Source organism: Xenopus tropicalis, chromosome 8 (genome assembly GCF_000004195.4).
Source record: "Xenopus tropicalis strain Nigerian chromosome 8, UCB_Xtro_10.0, whole genome shotgun sequence".
Taxonomy (NCBI): domain Eukaryota; kingdom Metazoa; phylum Chordata; class Amphibia; order Anura; family Pipidae; genus Xenopus; species Xenopus tropicalis.
Genome location: NC_030684.2, coordinates 132,181,224 through 132,194,753, shown reverse-complemented (window position 1 = coordinate 132,194,753; position 13,530 = coordinate 132,181,224). Strand labels below are relative to the sequence as shown.

The 13,530-nt window shown below is 41.4% G+C and overlaps 1 protein-coding gene across 1 annotated transcript; it reads right to left on the bottom strand.

Moving 5' to 3' along the window:
• Positions 1–479: 479 nt before the first annotated feature.
• Positions 480–12,597, bottom strand: LOC116406853 (Fc receptor-like protein 5). Its single transcript, XM_031891819.1, has 7 exons — positions 12,594–12,597; positions 7,133–7,411; positions 6,200–6,478; positions 5,331–5,609; positions 3,654–3,926; positions 1,212–1,442; positions 480–634 (listed from the first exon to the last, which is right to left on the bottom strand). The coding sequence occupies exons 1-7, from the start codon at positions 12,595–12,597 to the stop codon at positions 480–482; spliced, it is 1,500 nt and encodes a 499-aa protein (XP_031747679.1).
• Between the last annotated feature and the right edge of the window lie 933 nt (positions 12,598–13,530).

Sequence of the window (13,530 nt, the reverse complement as noted above, 5' to 3'; positions counted from 1 at the left end):
ATTGAACAATATGGTGCAATGGGCCTTTCTTAAGCACAGGTCTCTGCATTAAAAGTTCTCCCTACCAAGAGCAGGATGGGGAATAAAGGATAAGCCAGGGAACAATAACAGGTAGCCATGTTGCATCCATAACTAGTGAGATAATGCCAAATTTATAGTATTAATAATTAAATTCTCTGTGCTGTTTTTAATGTCCCTAAGATAAGATTTTCTGAAAGATACTGTAGTTCTTAGGTGGTGGGTTAGGTATATGGTAAATTAGGCAGCATCATGTCACATTTTGTCACACTTACCTCAATCATTTAAGACATCACCCCAACCTTATTTTGCTATCCATGTCAATAGGTACCGAGACCTGGACTATCTCTTACCTTCTCCAATATTCTACATCTCCATTTTGCTATTTGATTGACCCTTGTACTGGTTACACAGCACAGTGTTTGCCAAGTCAGGAGTACAGTATGTACAGTAAGACAGTCCTATCCATCTTGAAGACTGATTCCCATTACCACAATGACATAGATGCTCTTCTTGGTTTTTGGAGAGATAGACGTCTCCTTAAATCCAAGCTCAGCTTTCCATGAAACACAAACATCATTTTGAATCAAAAGCTCCTCAGGGATATTGGAAGATGCTCCTCAGAACACATTCATAACGAACATCCATTGAACTATTTGTTTGATTCTTCTGTGCATCTTGTCAAACAGCAGCTGTAGTGTGACTGCAACTCAGGAGCAAGACAGGCCACTTTGCAGCAGATACAGAATCAATGAGCTTTAACTTTCATCCATACTTGACCAACTGGGCACACTGGGCATCCATATATAGGGTGCACAGCTGCCATATAGATGGTCCACACAGAATGTTAAAGTTTCACCAACTGCTGTTAAATCACATTTCAGTGTATCCTTCGCTCTCTTTGTGGACCATTTTCCCAATGAGTGACTTTAAAGAAGTATATTTGTTTATGTTGCATGATAACCAGTGTTTGGTATCCCCAGCTTGTCCTAGTGTTATGGTACCCTGACATTGGCCAGCAGAAAGTATTCACAACTGGAAAAATCTTCTCAACAGCCATTCATTTCAATTTAAGTTAAACTCCAGTGTAGTATACATGTGCAATAAGATGACGTTTTGTAGTATTTATATATTTTTCAATAAAAAAGTGAATTCATACCTAGCAAAGTAAAGTATAATAAGCATTTGTTTACCTCTTACAGAAATAAAGACGTCATCAGTTTGATATGTCTTATCTTTGGAACATCTGTATGTACCAGTCGCAGTCACATTGACTTGATTCATATGTAAAATATCACCATACGTGGGCGCCACTGGATTATTGTCCTTGTAGAACATTGTGTCACCCCCAGACTCGCTGTAACATCTCATAGCCAGGGAGTCCCCTTCATACACATATGGGGGTGCCTGCAGGATGAGAGGGCCTGGAATAGAGAGACAGGAGTATAAAGATTGGGGAATAGCCTGCAGCCCATACACTGGGGAAGTTTATACATTCCAAGAACAGATTTTGTTCTGTTTAACTCAGAGCTGGATTTCGAATAAGGCTTGTGAGCCAAGGTCCACAGGGGAGTTACATGCTGAGGATATAGATATTTGTGTTGAACAGTCTAGAAAACTGTAAAATATAAACCAGAAGATGGCACCATATTGTGAATCAAGTCCCTTGAGAAAGGCAACAATCACTATTTCCCTTGTAACAGCCACCAAAACTCACCACTACAGAAGGCTTCCATAAGCATTAGTATCTAAGTGACATTATTTATTTGGGTTGAAAGATACAGCTCTCCATCATTCTCAACCCTGCAGTGCACCCGAGAGCATCACCACTGACCAAAAACAAAACCAACCACTCTTGGGGGGTGTTTTTTTTACTCTTAAAAAGTTGAATTTGAGTTATGGTTTTAAAATTCGAATGTCTGGTATTAAGTGCCAAAAACCCAAAAACGTGAATGTAAAAGCTCATGAGTTTCTATAGAAGTCAATGGGAGTTGCCCTAGGCAAAGTCAAGCCCGAGTTTTACTTGAGTCTGTCATTTGGGTTTATGAGTTGTATTTGGGTTTCAAACTTAAAAATCAGAGTATTCGAGTTTTTTTAATCGCACGAGTTTCAGTTGAAACTGCTCCTGAGGAAGCGTGCAGTATAGCACGCGAAACGCGTCGAGCTTTGGAGGACACTTCATTTGTTCATTGCTTTTATACTACTTCTGTACTGTAAGTAGCCTGCAGAGCGCAGGGCTTTTTATATCTATTAAACAGTTTCACACTATATTTGCCTCATCTTCCATTCTATATACGTTGTTGAATTGGATCCCACTTCAATCAAATACCCAGCTGTGTGTTGCCTATATGCTTTCTGATTTGCTGTTCTGGTGAGCAGTTTGAACATATATATAGAGTTGGGGTCACACGTATTAGTGGTGTTTTACTTAAGCATTCACTTTATATGGTTGATTTATTTATTATTTGACATTGTTGCACTATATATATTTTATTTTTACTTCCATGCGCTTCCATCAACATTCTGCATATAAATAAATAAAATGGTGTTCTTTCTGTGTAAGAATATACAGTATAATATATACACACAAACGTGCATAAATGTATATACATTTAAATACTTAACAATAGCTATATCCCTGTATAAATGTATATTTTGGTATCCAAGTAGAGAGCCAAACCTATTGAAAGAGAAGGAAAGCTTTAATTTCTGGGCGGTGCCAAATGTTAGGCACCCCCCAATGATAGTATTCACTATACTCAGGGTCAGTACATGGAATGATCCTCTTCTTCCACTTTCATCAAAATCCCAGGGCTAACACATGCGCAGTAGAGTGTAAAAAAATTGGGGGGGTTGTTAAAATCAAATCCTAACTGTTCATAGTGTTGCTATAACTAGACGTGATCATTTATTCAATGCATGGTTAATAAATTATGTTTTTGCATAAAAGACATAGGGCAGGGAGTTAGTACAGGGCCCCATTGTGGCCTGTGTGCCTACCCCTTATAAATACAGTGCTGCCAAATGCAGGTAGAGCTGTATTCATTGGGATGCCTTAGGTCTTTGTACTCTGAAATGGAATGGAGAGACCTGCAGGGCAGGGTGCAAAACCTTGAGTTTTCCTGACTCTAAAGAACTGAAGGAATGAGTCCTCCGTTTAATCGGGAATCAGTGTAGGGCACAATGAATTGTTATGTGGCATTGGCAGTGTTGTTGGGCAAGTACCCTGTTTGCTGCAGGCGTAATCAGAAGACCATACTAGAGGGCACTGCAATAATCCAGTCTTGAAGATACAAACATGGATTCATTTTGGCACATCCTCCAATGGGATCAGATGTTTTATGCCTGCCATTTTTCTGAGATGGAAGAATGCTGATGGCAGCTGACTTATTAACTTTAGCTCTCCCATGTAACCTTGCAAGTTCTCCGTGTTTGAATTCCCATTTAGAAATTTTACCACTGACTTTGGTAGACAGCTGGTGTGATAATCAGTCCCCCGATAATTATTTTCACCTGTCAACCATGTGACGAACCCTGGCACCCGGGGAGGCAGAAAAAATAGGAGAATTTAGATACAAGATGCTGCATTCTGTTTTTTTATCAGTAAAGTTTTATATCAGAGGTGGGTAACTCACCATCAGTAACACTCAGGCTGACAGGCTCATTCCTCTCACTGGTATCCGTCTGGCACTGGTAAGTACCACTGTCTGTCGTCTTAGCGTTGTTAATGATTAAGCTTTGCCTATTAGTCTGTTTATTATTATTCATCATCTCATTGTCTTTATACCAGGAATATCTGGGTGCTGTTCCTGCTGTAGAACCCACATCACATGTCAGAGTCACCCAATCACCAGTTAATATGTTGGCCCAGTTGGGGGATAAGGAAACCACAGGTCTGACTGCTCCTCCTGCAAAGCAACAGATGTGCCACTATGAGCAGAATACAATACAGTGAGAAAAGCTTAGAGACTTATACAGAACCATCAAGTTGGACCCATAAACACTTATGAGAATTACCCCACCTATGTCTAGAGCAGTGTTTCCACCCAATAAATGTCCAAATATGCCTTTCATAAAGCCATAAAGAGTGGATTTAAACCCTAAATTCACCCCCTATGTGCAGCAACAAGTGCATGTGATTAAATCTAATGGCAGATTGACTACCAGCAGATTTGGGTGCCTATATAGTATCATTGGAAGCGTTATTGCCTGGTCTGCTTTTATTTACCCTACAGAAATAATGATTTGTAGGACTAGACAAATGACTTATAAGAGGTATAGCAAAAGTATTGGAAAAGCTACTGTGTGACCAGGCCCGGATTTGTGGAGAGGCCACAAAGGCCCGGGCCTAGGGCGGCAGAAGTTTAGGGGTGGCATGCCGCCCCGCCACAAGAACATTTTTTAATTTTGCTCCCATATGGAGCAGTCGGGACCTCTCCCCACTGCTCCGTATGGGAGTTAAAAAGAGCGTTCGCGCATGCGCTGGCGCTTTGCGCATGCGCACTGGGGGCGCGTTTGCGCATGCGCACCAGGGGCGCGTTTGCGCATGCGCACTGAGGTGCGCGTCCGCGCATGCGCATGGGGGACTCCCACAGGGGCGGCCTCGGGGCGCACCGAAGAGAAATCCGGCCCTGTGTGTGACTTAATCTCTTTTCTCCTATAGAAATACAGCAGCATAACTCAATGGTTCCAATGACTGAAGGACCCCAGTAGGCAGAATATTAACTTGGGAATGCTGGGAGCCACACTGGTACAGATGGTCATTAATGCTCTTTTAGGGGGTGATTGGGAAGTAAAAAAGGCAAAGTACAGAGACATGGATGGGGGTCAAGATAGGCAATAGATTAAGTGAAATCTATGAGCAGTTGGAGGTCTAGACAAGGGATCAACAAAGTAAAATCCAAGAAGATTTGAGAAGTCAAAGTAGACAGATCACAAAGACAGTCAAGGTCCAAGGAGTTATCAGCAACAGAAGTGGCCATACTGGTAAGGTGTTGATGCCCAAAGAGTGATATCAGACAGAGGGAGGGAACAGAATAATAATACATAGGAAGCAGCAAATATATCAGACAGTGGTACGATACTCACATAGCATTAGGCACTTGCACATGGGCTCTTAGATACTTAACTAAATGGACAATATACTTCACTATATGGACAGTAGCTACCCTAACCTTTTAACTTATTTCTTATTGGAGTCTCAGGCTAACTATTCTATCAATAGTTTATATAGCCATAGATATATCCATAAATTGCTCTCAGTGGCCTATGTACTCTGGACATTCCTCAAGTACTTGAAATTATGTACTTACCTACTGCCTGGATATAGGACACCTCACTTGCTTTACTTATTCCTGTAGCTGGATGTTGTACTTTGCATGAATAATTCCCAGAATCCTCCAGCTGAACTGAGTAAACTTGATACTGATTGGATGAAGTGAATCCCTGCAGCTCCTGCCCATCCCAGTAGAAAGCAAACTGCAGTTCCCGGGTGCTGACTGTACTGGAAGTTATAACACATGTCAGGGTCAGGGCTGAGCCTTCTGTAATAGGGTTGGAGCTCACTGTCAGTTCGGGTTCAGAGAACATTTCTAGGGAAAAGAAAGGAGACACTAAATCATATAAGTAGAAACAAGAAACTAGTGTAAGCCATTTAATACCACATGTTTACATAGAAAGAAAGGCTTTCAAGGGGTTGCAGGAAAACTGCCATTACAATAGCATTATACAATTGTAAAGCAAGGAAACGGTTTAACACTGCAGAACCGACCAAAATTGGTCGGCAGACTGGGATATTGTGAATTAAGGTTATGATTTTGGATAAAAGGGAGCTGATAATGTAACGTGGAAGGTTTTCAACAAAAGGGAGGTCTGGGTTTCTTATGAAATACTGCAGCCAGGGTATATTTTAATGAGCATTACAATTTGAAAAAAATATTTTTATCACTGCCAAGCAAATTGCTTCTTATTGGCTGTTGCCTTTCCTACCCTTTGTTCAAGTTCTGAACCCTTGGCCATTAGATTTATTATCTTATAAACAGGGAATCTTAGCTGGTGATAAATAGATAATGTACAGCATCCCTTTTTAACCACCCCCATAAAATTAGCTCTGTACTATGGTTACCCCACTGATACCTGGGTTTCAATTTCAGACAGACAGGGGGTGCTATTCCTTACTCACCGGGTATCTGGATAGTTATAGGTGGACTCTCTTTATACACTGTGTTATCTGGTGTTGCTGCTGCACAGGAATAATCCCCAGAGTCATACACCCGAACTGATGGGAGTCGGTATTCACTGGAGAGACTGCGCTGCACTTCATTCCTCCCCTTGTAGAAAACAAACACCAGTTGGGTATTTTCTCCATATTGGCCCCTCTGTGTGTCACATGTTAGGGACAAGGTATCTCCTTCTCTTATTGGGTTTGGATTCACTCTTATTTGTGGTCTTGAGAAGAGCTCTGCAAGGAAAGAATGTCCATTTAAATATTCTGCATGTTTTAGCTGCAAAAATTTAGGGGAATTGGAAACATTTACTACTATTGTGTTTCCTATTAGTCATATGACTGCCTCTACTTCCTTCCTTGCTTAGTAAGAGCCCTGTATATTGGTACCATGTATCGCATTATACCTGACTGAAGTGGTGATCCCCTATAAACTCTTTGGACTGTATGAACGTGTCATATCATTGTGACATCACCTATATGTGGCGACATCGTTTCCAATAGGTAAAATATGTCAGTATCACATTAAATTTACTATGATAAATACATGTGATATATTTATTGTATTCATGTTATAGTTATATATTCAGCAATGGGATCCTCCAGACAGTGTCAAGGAGCCAACTGTGTTTATAAGCATGGTTTTAATTATTGGGTCAATAAATGTGTGGGGTTTTTTTATTTATCATATGTCTCATTTAGGTACAAATGGATACGCACTGTACAAGTTAATGAAAAGGCCCCTTGTGACTACTGTGTGAATGTGGTACAGAACGTAATGCTTTGGTGTTAGTCATGCTAGTAATATAGTAACATAGGTAAGTGGGGTTGAAAAAAGACCAAAGTCCATCACGTTCAATCCCTCCAGTGCACATATATACACATACTCACCGGGTACCTGGATAGTTATAGTTAAACTCGCTTTATACACTCTGTTATCTGGTGTTACTGCTGCACAGCGATATTCCCCAGAGTGTTGCACCCGAACTGATGGGAGTCTGTATTCACTGGAGAGACTGCGCTGCACTTCATCCTTCCCCTTGTAGAAAACAAACACCAGTTGGGTATTTTCTCCATATCGGCCCCTCTGTGTGTCACATGTTAGGGACAAGGTATCCCCTTCTGTTACTGGGTTGGGATTCATTCTTATTACCGGCTGTGAGAAGAGCTCTGCAAATCAGAAGAGATAACATTACGAGAAGAAACTTGTAAGGGTACCTGGGCGGCGGGGACGCCCGCCTCTCCTTGCGCGCCGATGCGCGCGTCAGGCTCTTCTGGCGAGCGGTGATGCTCGCGCTCCCTCTTGAGCCGGCGCGACGTGTGACATCATCGCGCAAGGCGCAAATTTCAAAGTTTTTTTTTAAGGCGCCTGCACATATTTTCGTCGCCCAACTTCGGTTTTGCCTCCTGATTACTGTTTTCTGCTATTCTGATTCGTGTTTTGACCCTTTGCCTGACCTTGACCTTGCCTGTTTGCCACCTGTACTGACCCTTTGCCTGTTTCTGACTACGTTTTCCGGAATTCGATTTTGTACCTCGCTGCCTGTTCGGTTTTGACCTCGGCCTGTTCCACTTTGTCTCAGCTCCCTAAACTTTACATTAAAACGCAAGGTTCCCTTGCCTGCCCAGAACATTCGCCCTGATCCTCTCACAACAAGTCCTGGCAGCACCCGAGTAGCGGAGGGCTCCACCCAAAGCGAAAGGTGGCTGTTATAGGCAGAAGAGTGAGCTCTGACCGGGATCTTGGCTTTTGTTCTGGGTTTGGGATACAGAGCGTGACAAAACTGTTGCTATTTGTTCAAAGAAAAATTGGCTACAAACTGTATAGAAATGCTGTCAAAATGAAGCTTGGGTTCCATATAGGTGTAATGAATAAGGTTTAATTATTTCCCCTAATGTAAGGAGCTAACTCCAGCTATGGTTTGGGATAGGCTTGCTCTGGGGGAGCAGGGTGTTTCTTATTGGGTTGGGTTTCATAGTACATAAAGGTGGAAAGTTCCCCCATGTGGTTCCATTAGGTGAATATAATGTATAGCATCTGAATGTTCCCTAGGCATCACCCACCAGTGTAGGAACTCAAACAGATACGCTCTGGGATAGACAACTAATGCCCTGCCTGTAGCCATCGGAGACACATCTAAACTGAGATATTCATTCATGTGGTTCTATGAAGTGAATATAATGTATAGCTTCTGAAAGTTCCTGTGTTTCACACTCGTTGGATTTCATTTGTTGGAGAACCTTCTGAAGTGCCTGAGACTAAATCTAGCTGTACCTTGTTCTACTGAGACCTTTTGCCTGGGTGATGCTTAGGGTACTATCTCATTCTGCACTCCTCAGTTGAGCCTCTGGTTGCTCTACTATCTACACAAATCCTTTCTCTCACTCTTTGACTGAGCTCTTACTAAATCTAGCTGTACCTTCTTCTACTGAGACCTTTTGCAAGAGCTCAGTCAAAGAGTGAGAGAAAGGATTTGTGTAGATAGTAGAGCAACCAGAGGCTCAACTTAGGAGTGCAGAATGAGATAGTACCCTAACCATCACCCACCAGTGTAGGAACTCAAACAGATACGCTCTGGGATAAAGAACTCCCACTGGCTCTACCAGTGACTGGAACCAATTCCCTGCCTGTGGCCTTCGGAAACACATCTACTCTGAGATATTCTATGATGGTTCTATGAAGTGAATATAATGTATAGGGTCTGTTTATGGTGATCTCTGGATTTGTATAGATTATAGAGGCCCCACCAAAACCTTTTGAAAGTGACCCCCTTTTGTCTGTCATGGGCATGTCCTTATATATCATATGTTTTTTCAATATATGTTGATCATTTAGGAACTGTTGGAAATTCAAATACTTTTTTTAGGATGTTGTGTTACTATAAGATTAATGATGGATCCTTACCGTGTATGTGAATATAGACATTGCTGCTTCTTAGTTCATTCTCATTTGAAGGTTTACCCGCACATGTGTAATCTCCTGACTGCCCGGGCCGGGCCGGGGAAAATTCCCACCTACTGGAAGAACTAAATGGATACAGGATTGTATTGGCTTTGTATAATGCAAACTGCAGGCCTTGTAAGACTGGGGAATAATGGCAGGATATGGACATATCAGAACCTTCAATGATCACGTCTGGGCTCACTCTTATTTCTGATTTGGGAAACAGTTTGTTTAGAATGCCTATATCTGAAAACAGAATGATACGGTTAATAAAAATGAGACAGTAACAAGAACACTTATTTGTTCACATTATCTGTTTATATATATACAGTATATGTAGAAACATAGGGAACACTCAAACACAAAGGGGCTGATTCACTAAAATGCGTTTTTTTTCTGGGCTTCAAAGTCCTATAAACTCAACAGTATAAATTCGAATTAAACTCGATCATTGTTGTATTTATAAAATGTCACAATAATGCCGTTATCGGTCTTACGAAAATATCGAGTTTATGTTTCGTTAATATCAAGTTTACTTTTTTTGAGCCATTATTGTTAAAACTTGAAAAAATGTATATATATTGTCTCGAAAAATGTGAGTTTAAATGGACATTCGTTTTCATGAATCCTCTTTATTAGCATTGGTGCTCATTCTTGTCGCCCGCGTCAAAAGAATAGTCGTGCATCAAAATAAATAGTCACGGCATCAAAAGAATAGTCGTTTGTCAAAATAAATATCGTATATACTCGAGTATAAGCCGATCCTAACATAAGCTGAGGTACCTAATTTTACCTAAGAAAACTTTAAAAACTTATTGACTCGAGTATAAGCCTAGGGAGGGAAATGCAGCCGCTACTGCTAAGTTTTAATAATCAAAATAAATACCAATAATATTACATTAATTGAGGCATCAGTGGGGTATATAGAAAAACAGTAAACTAGCGGAGAAGAGGGTCAACAAAAACAATATGAGTATTACCCCACACTCATTGCGCATTGGCAAACTGGCAGCAGACCCAGTCCCGGAGGAGATGTAAGGGGGAATAAGTATTGCTAGTGGGAGCCTAGGCCTAATTTGCACACAAAGGAGAGAGGGTGCTAGTCTGGAGTGATCCATGGCACCCAACTCGAGTATAAGCCGAGGGTGACTTTTTTCAGCACATTTTGGGTGCTGAAAAACTAGGCTTATACGCGAGTATATACAGTAGTCGTGGGCGTCAAAAGAATAGTCGCACGTCAAAATTAATAGTTGTGCATCGAAAGAATAGTCGTGGGGGACAAATTTTTTTTGCCGCGCAACATTTTCCCCGGTTCACAAATTTTTTTCCGTTTCACGAATCTTTTGACAGATTCGCTCATCACTAGCAGTAATTCATCTACCATATTAGGGTTGGAAAGTATTTTATTGTCCCCGTGAGTATGAATTGGCAGCTTTTTGAATAAGGGTTTGTTTGTCTTCTTCCAGATCAATCTGTAGAGAGTTTTGGTAGCCCTGAACCAGATACTTTTCTCCTTTATTCAAACAAACTATATGTCACGATTTCTTTGTGTGTAAAATGGACATGCCTGTGTCTGTCTGTTACTTTGCTGGACATTCAGTATCCAGTAGAATTAAGTCTAAAATAACTGGACTTTTCTGAGTTTTTTGCTTCTTGAAAATGTTTCCCCACTCATCCGAATGGCTTCTTCAGTTCAAATGACTGGTAGGGAACTCCCGGGCATTTAATGGCCCCCTTTTTGCACATGTAATCTTTAAGAAAACCCTGCATGAGTTTACTAATGACGCACAGTTCCATGCTGAAGCAAGGTAAGCAATCTTCGGAATTTTACCTGAATGGGCTTTTGGAATGAAGAAAAACTTTACCAACTTCTAGGCTCCTAAATAGGCCTCTAAATTTACACATGTCTCCAAATGCCAATATTTTAAGACAGTCATAAAACAGACAAAAAATATGTGAACTCACATGAACTGCCACTACCTTGTGCTGAAAGGTAGAAGAGAGGAAGAGTTAGAGAATAATAATGTAGCACAACATCACTGACACACAATGAGCATTAGAGCTGTATTATCCAAGGGAGAGTGGGTTATATGGACTGGGTGGGTTTTCAAAACAGGTAAAATCTAAGAAGGAAAGTGAGTTTATTGGCACTCAAAGAATTACTAGTGTGCATAGAGGCTGCCTAATAGCCAATCACAGCCCTTATTTGGCACCTCTATGAACTTTTATGGTGCTTGTGTTGCTCCCCAAGTCTTTTTACATTTGACTGTTGTGGCTCACAAGTAAGAAAGGTTGGGGGACTCCTGATGTTGAGTATATCAACAGTAAAAAAAAATATGTGGGTCAAGAATGTGACTCCATTAAAGAATGGATATATTTAATACTTCTTTGGATGTTTTCATGCTCTACTTGCTTGGACGTTTTTCAAGGCCAAACCCTTATTCAACAATTGGGCTAGTTGACTTTTTAAAAAACAATCAGCAGCAATAAATCTAAGGAGCAAATAATGTTGTTTTGCGGTCAGAAATTATTTTTTTGCCCCTATGAGGTTGAATTGCCAACTGGTTAGGTTTGTCTGTTTTCTTACAGATCAATCTGTAGAGAGTTTTGGAAGCTCTGAACAGTCAACTATAATGATTGCTTGCTTTGCATGTAAAATGGATACTCTTGTGTCTGACAGCTACTTTGATGGACACATTTTCTAGCCTTCAACTTGAGAGAAACCCAGTTATAGATATTTCCTCAATCTGTCCTGCTAATCATGTAACGGGTAAGTATCTAAAGGTGTTCTGTGTGCACTGCAGTTTTATTACACACACAACCCAATGGCCATTGTCAAACTGGAATTCATGTCTGGCTCATGGTTTGGCTTAGCACATTATTCCTTTGCTCTTTTTTGCCCATTGATTCCCTACCATTTAACTTGGCTGGCACGGTATTTCTTGGGTTTAGGGCCGGAACTAGGGGTAGGCAGAAGAGGCAGCTGCCTAGGGCGCAACGATTGAGGGGCGCCAGGCAGGAGCCTCTCCTGCCTACCCCTAGTGCTAATTTGTCATTGCCTCCGCCGCTTGTCATTAGCGGCAGAGGCAATGACCGATCTAACCGCCCCGCCCCCCCTGCACCTCCTCCTGTGCATTGGCGCGCATGCGCCGTTCGAGGGGAGGTGGGCGGAGTTGGCCGACTGGGTTGCCTAGGGCGCCCGGTCGGCTTGGCCCGCCCCTGCTTGGGTTTGCAGGTTTCTCTACCCATTTATAGTCCTAATTATTGAAGGCCAAACCACGCAAAGAATGTTTAAAATGAAGAAAAAGAAAGGAAAATACCAACATGACACTCATGCAAGTGCACTTAACACACATATCTAAATGTCATTATTGAAAGACAGTCACAAAAAATACAAAAATGACTTACCCATGGCCCCCTTGGCTGCTGCTGAAAAGTGAAAGAGAGTAGGAGTTAGACAATAATAATGTAGCAGAACAAGGCACAATGATTCATCTTAAGGCAAACTGGGGAGGCGTCCGATGGAGTTTTTCACCTTCCTCTGGAATAGTTAGCACAGGGGTACCCAGACTTTGTCACCCTGTGATCTACTCTTGCCACTACAGTTAAAATAGTGTGACGTCTATCATTTGGCACAATAAGCAAGAAAAAGTACCAATCAATGTTTAACAAAAACACAAAGCAATATATAAATACAGTGCCAAATTCACATTTAATGCCCACATAACATTATTCCAGTGCTAACTTCAAGTTTAATGTGAAAGGATTGTAGTAGTTTCCCTTCTTCATGGCCCACTTTGTAGTCTGCACACAGAAACATATATAAAGTGGGAACAAATATATACAGCGGCCCGGTAGGGACAATCTTCTATACTGGGATGGCTTGAGCAGCCGCACTCAAAAGCTCCAGTATGCTGGGGGGGGAAAAAGAAGTGGCGGGATGTCATCCTACTGCATTGCACCTTAAGATCTACCAGAAACTTTAAAGTGATCTACTGGTAGACTGCGATCTACCTTTTGGGCACCCCTGAGCTGAACTATTGTGTGCATGATTATGGTTGTACACAACATACACAGCAGGTCAACTGACAGTGATCACTGCCCATCTTTGAACAGTGTATTGGTAAATGTTTTTAGCATAAGTGTGTCAATGAGTGTTTTGGTGGAACCTGTATGTGGAGGGCAGGGATATTAGTTGGGTATGTGCCACACGTCTATACAGCACGGATTGTGTGGCTGCTGCCATCTGAGGCTTACCTCACTTGTGCTATTGAAAGGTTAATATAAATTAAAAGTAAGTCTAAAGGCATTCTTTTTAAGTACTTACTGCATATCTAAATTCCCA

Coding starts and splice junctions, on each gene's coding strand:
- LOC116406853 (XM_031891819.1), bottom strand. Junction 6,479..7,132: donor TATAACTATCCAGGTACCCG/GTGAGTATGTGT, acceptor CTTTCCTTGCAG/AGCTCTTCTCAAGACCACAA. Junction 635..1,211: donor CGTCTTTATTTCTGTAAGAG/GTAAACAAATGC, acceptor TGTTCTGAGGAG/CATCTTCCAATATCCCTGAG.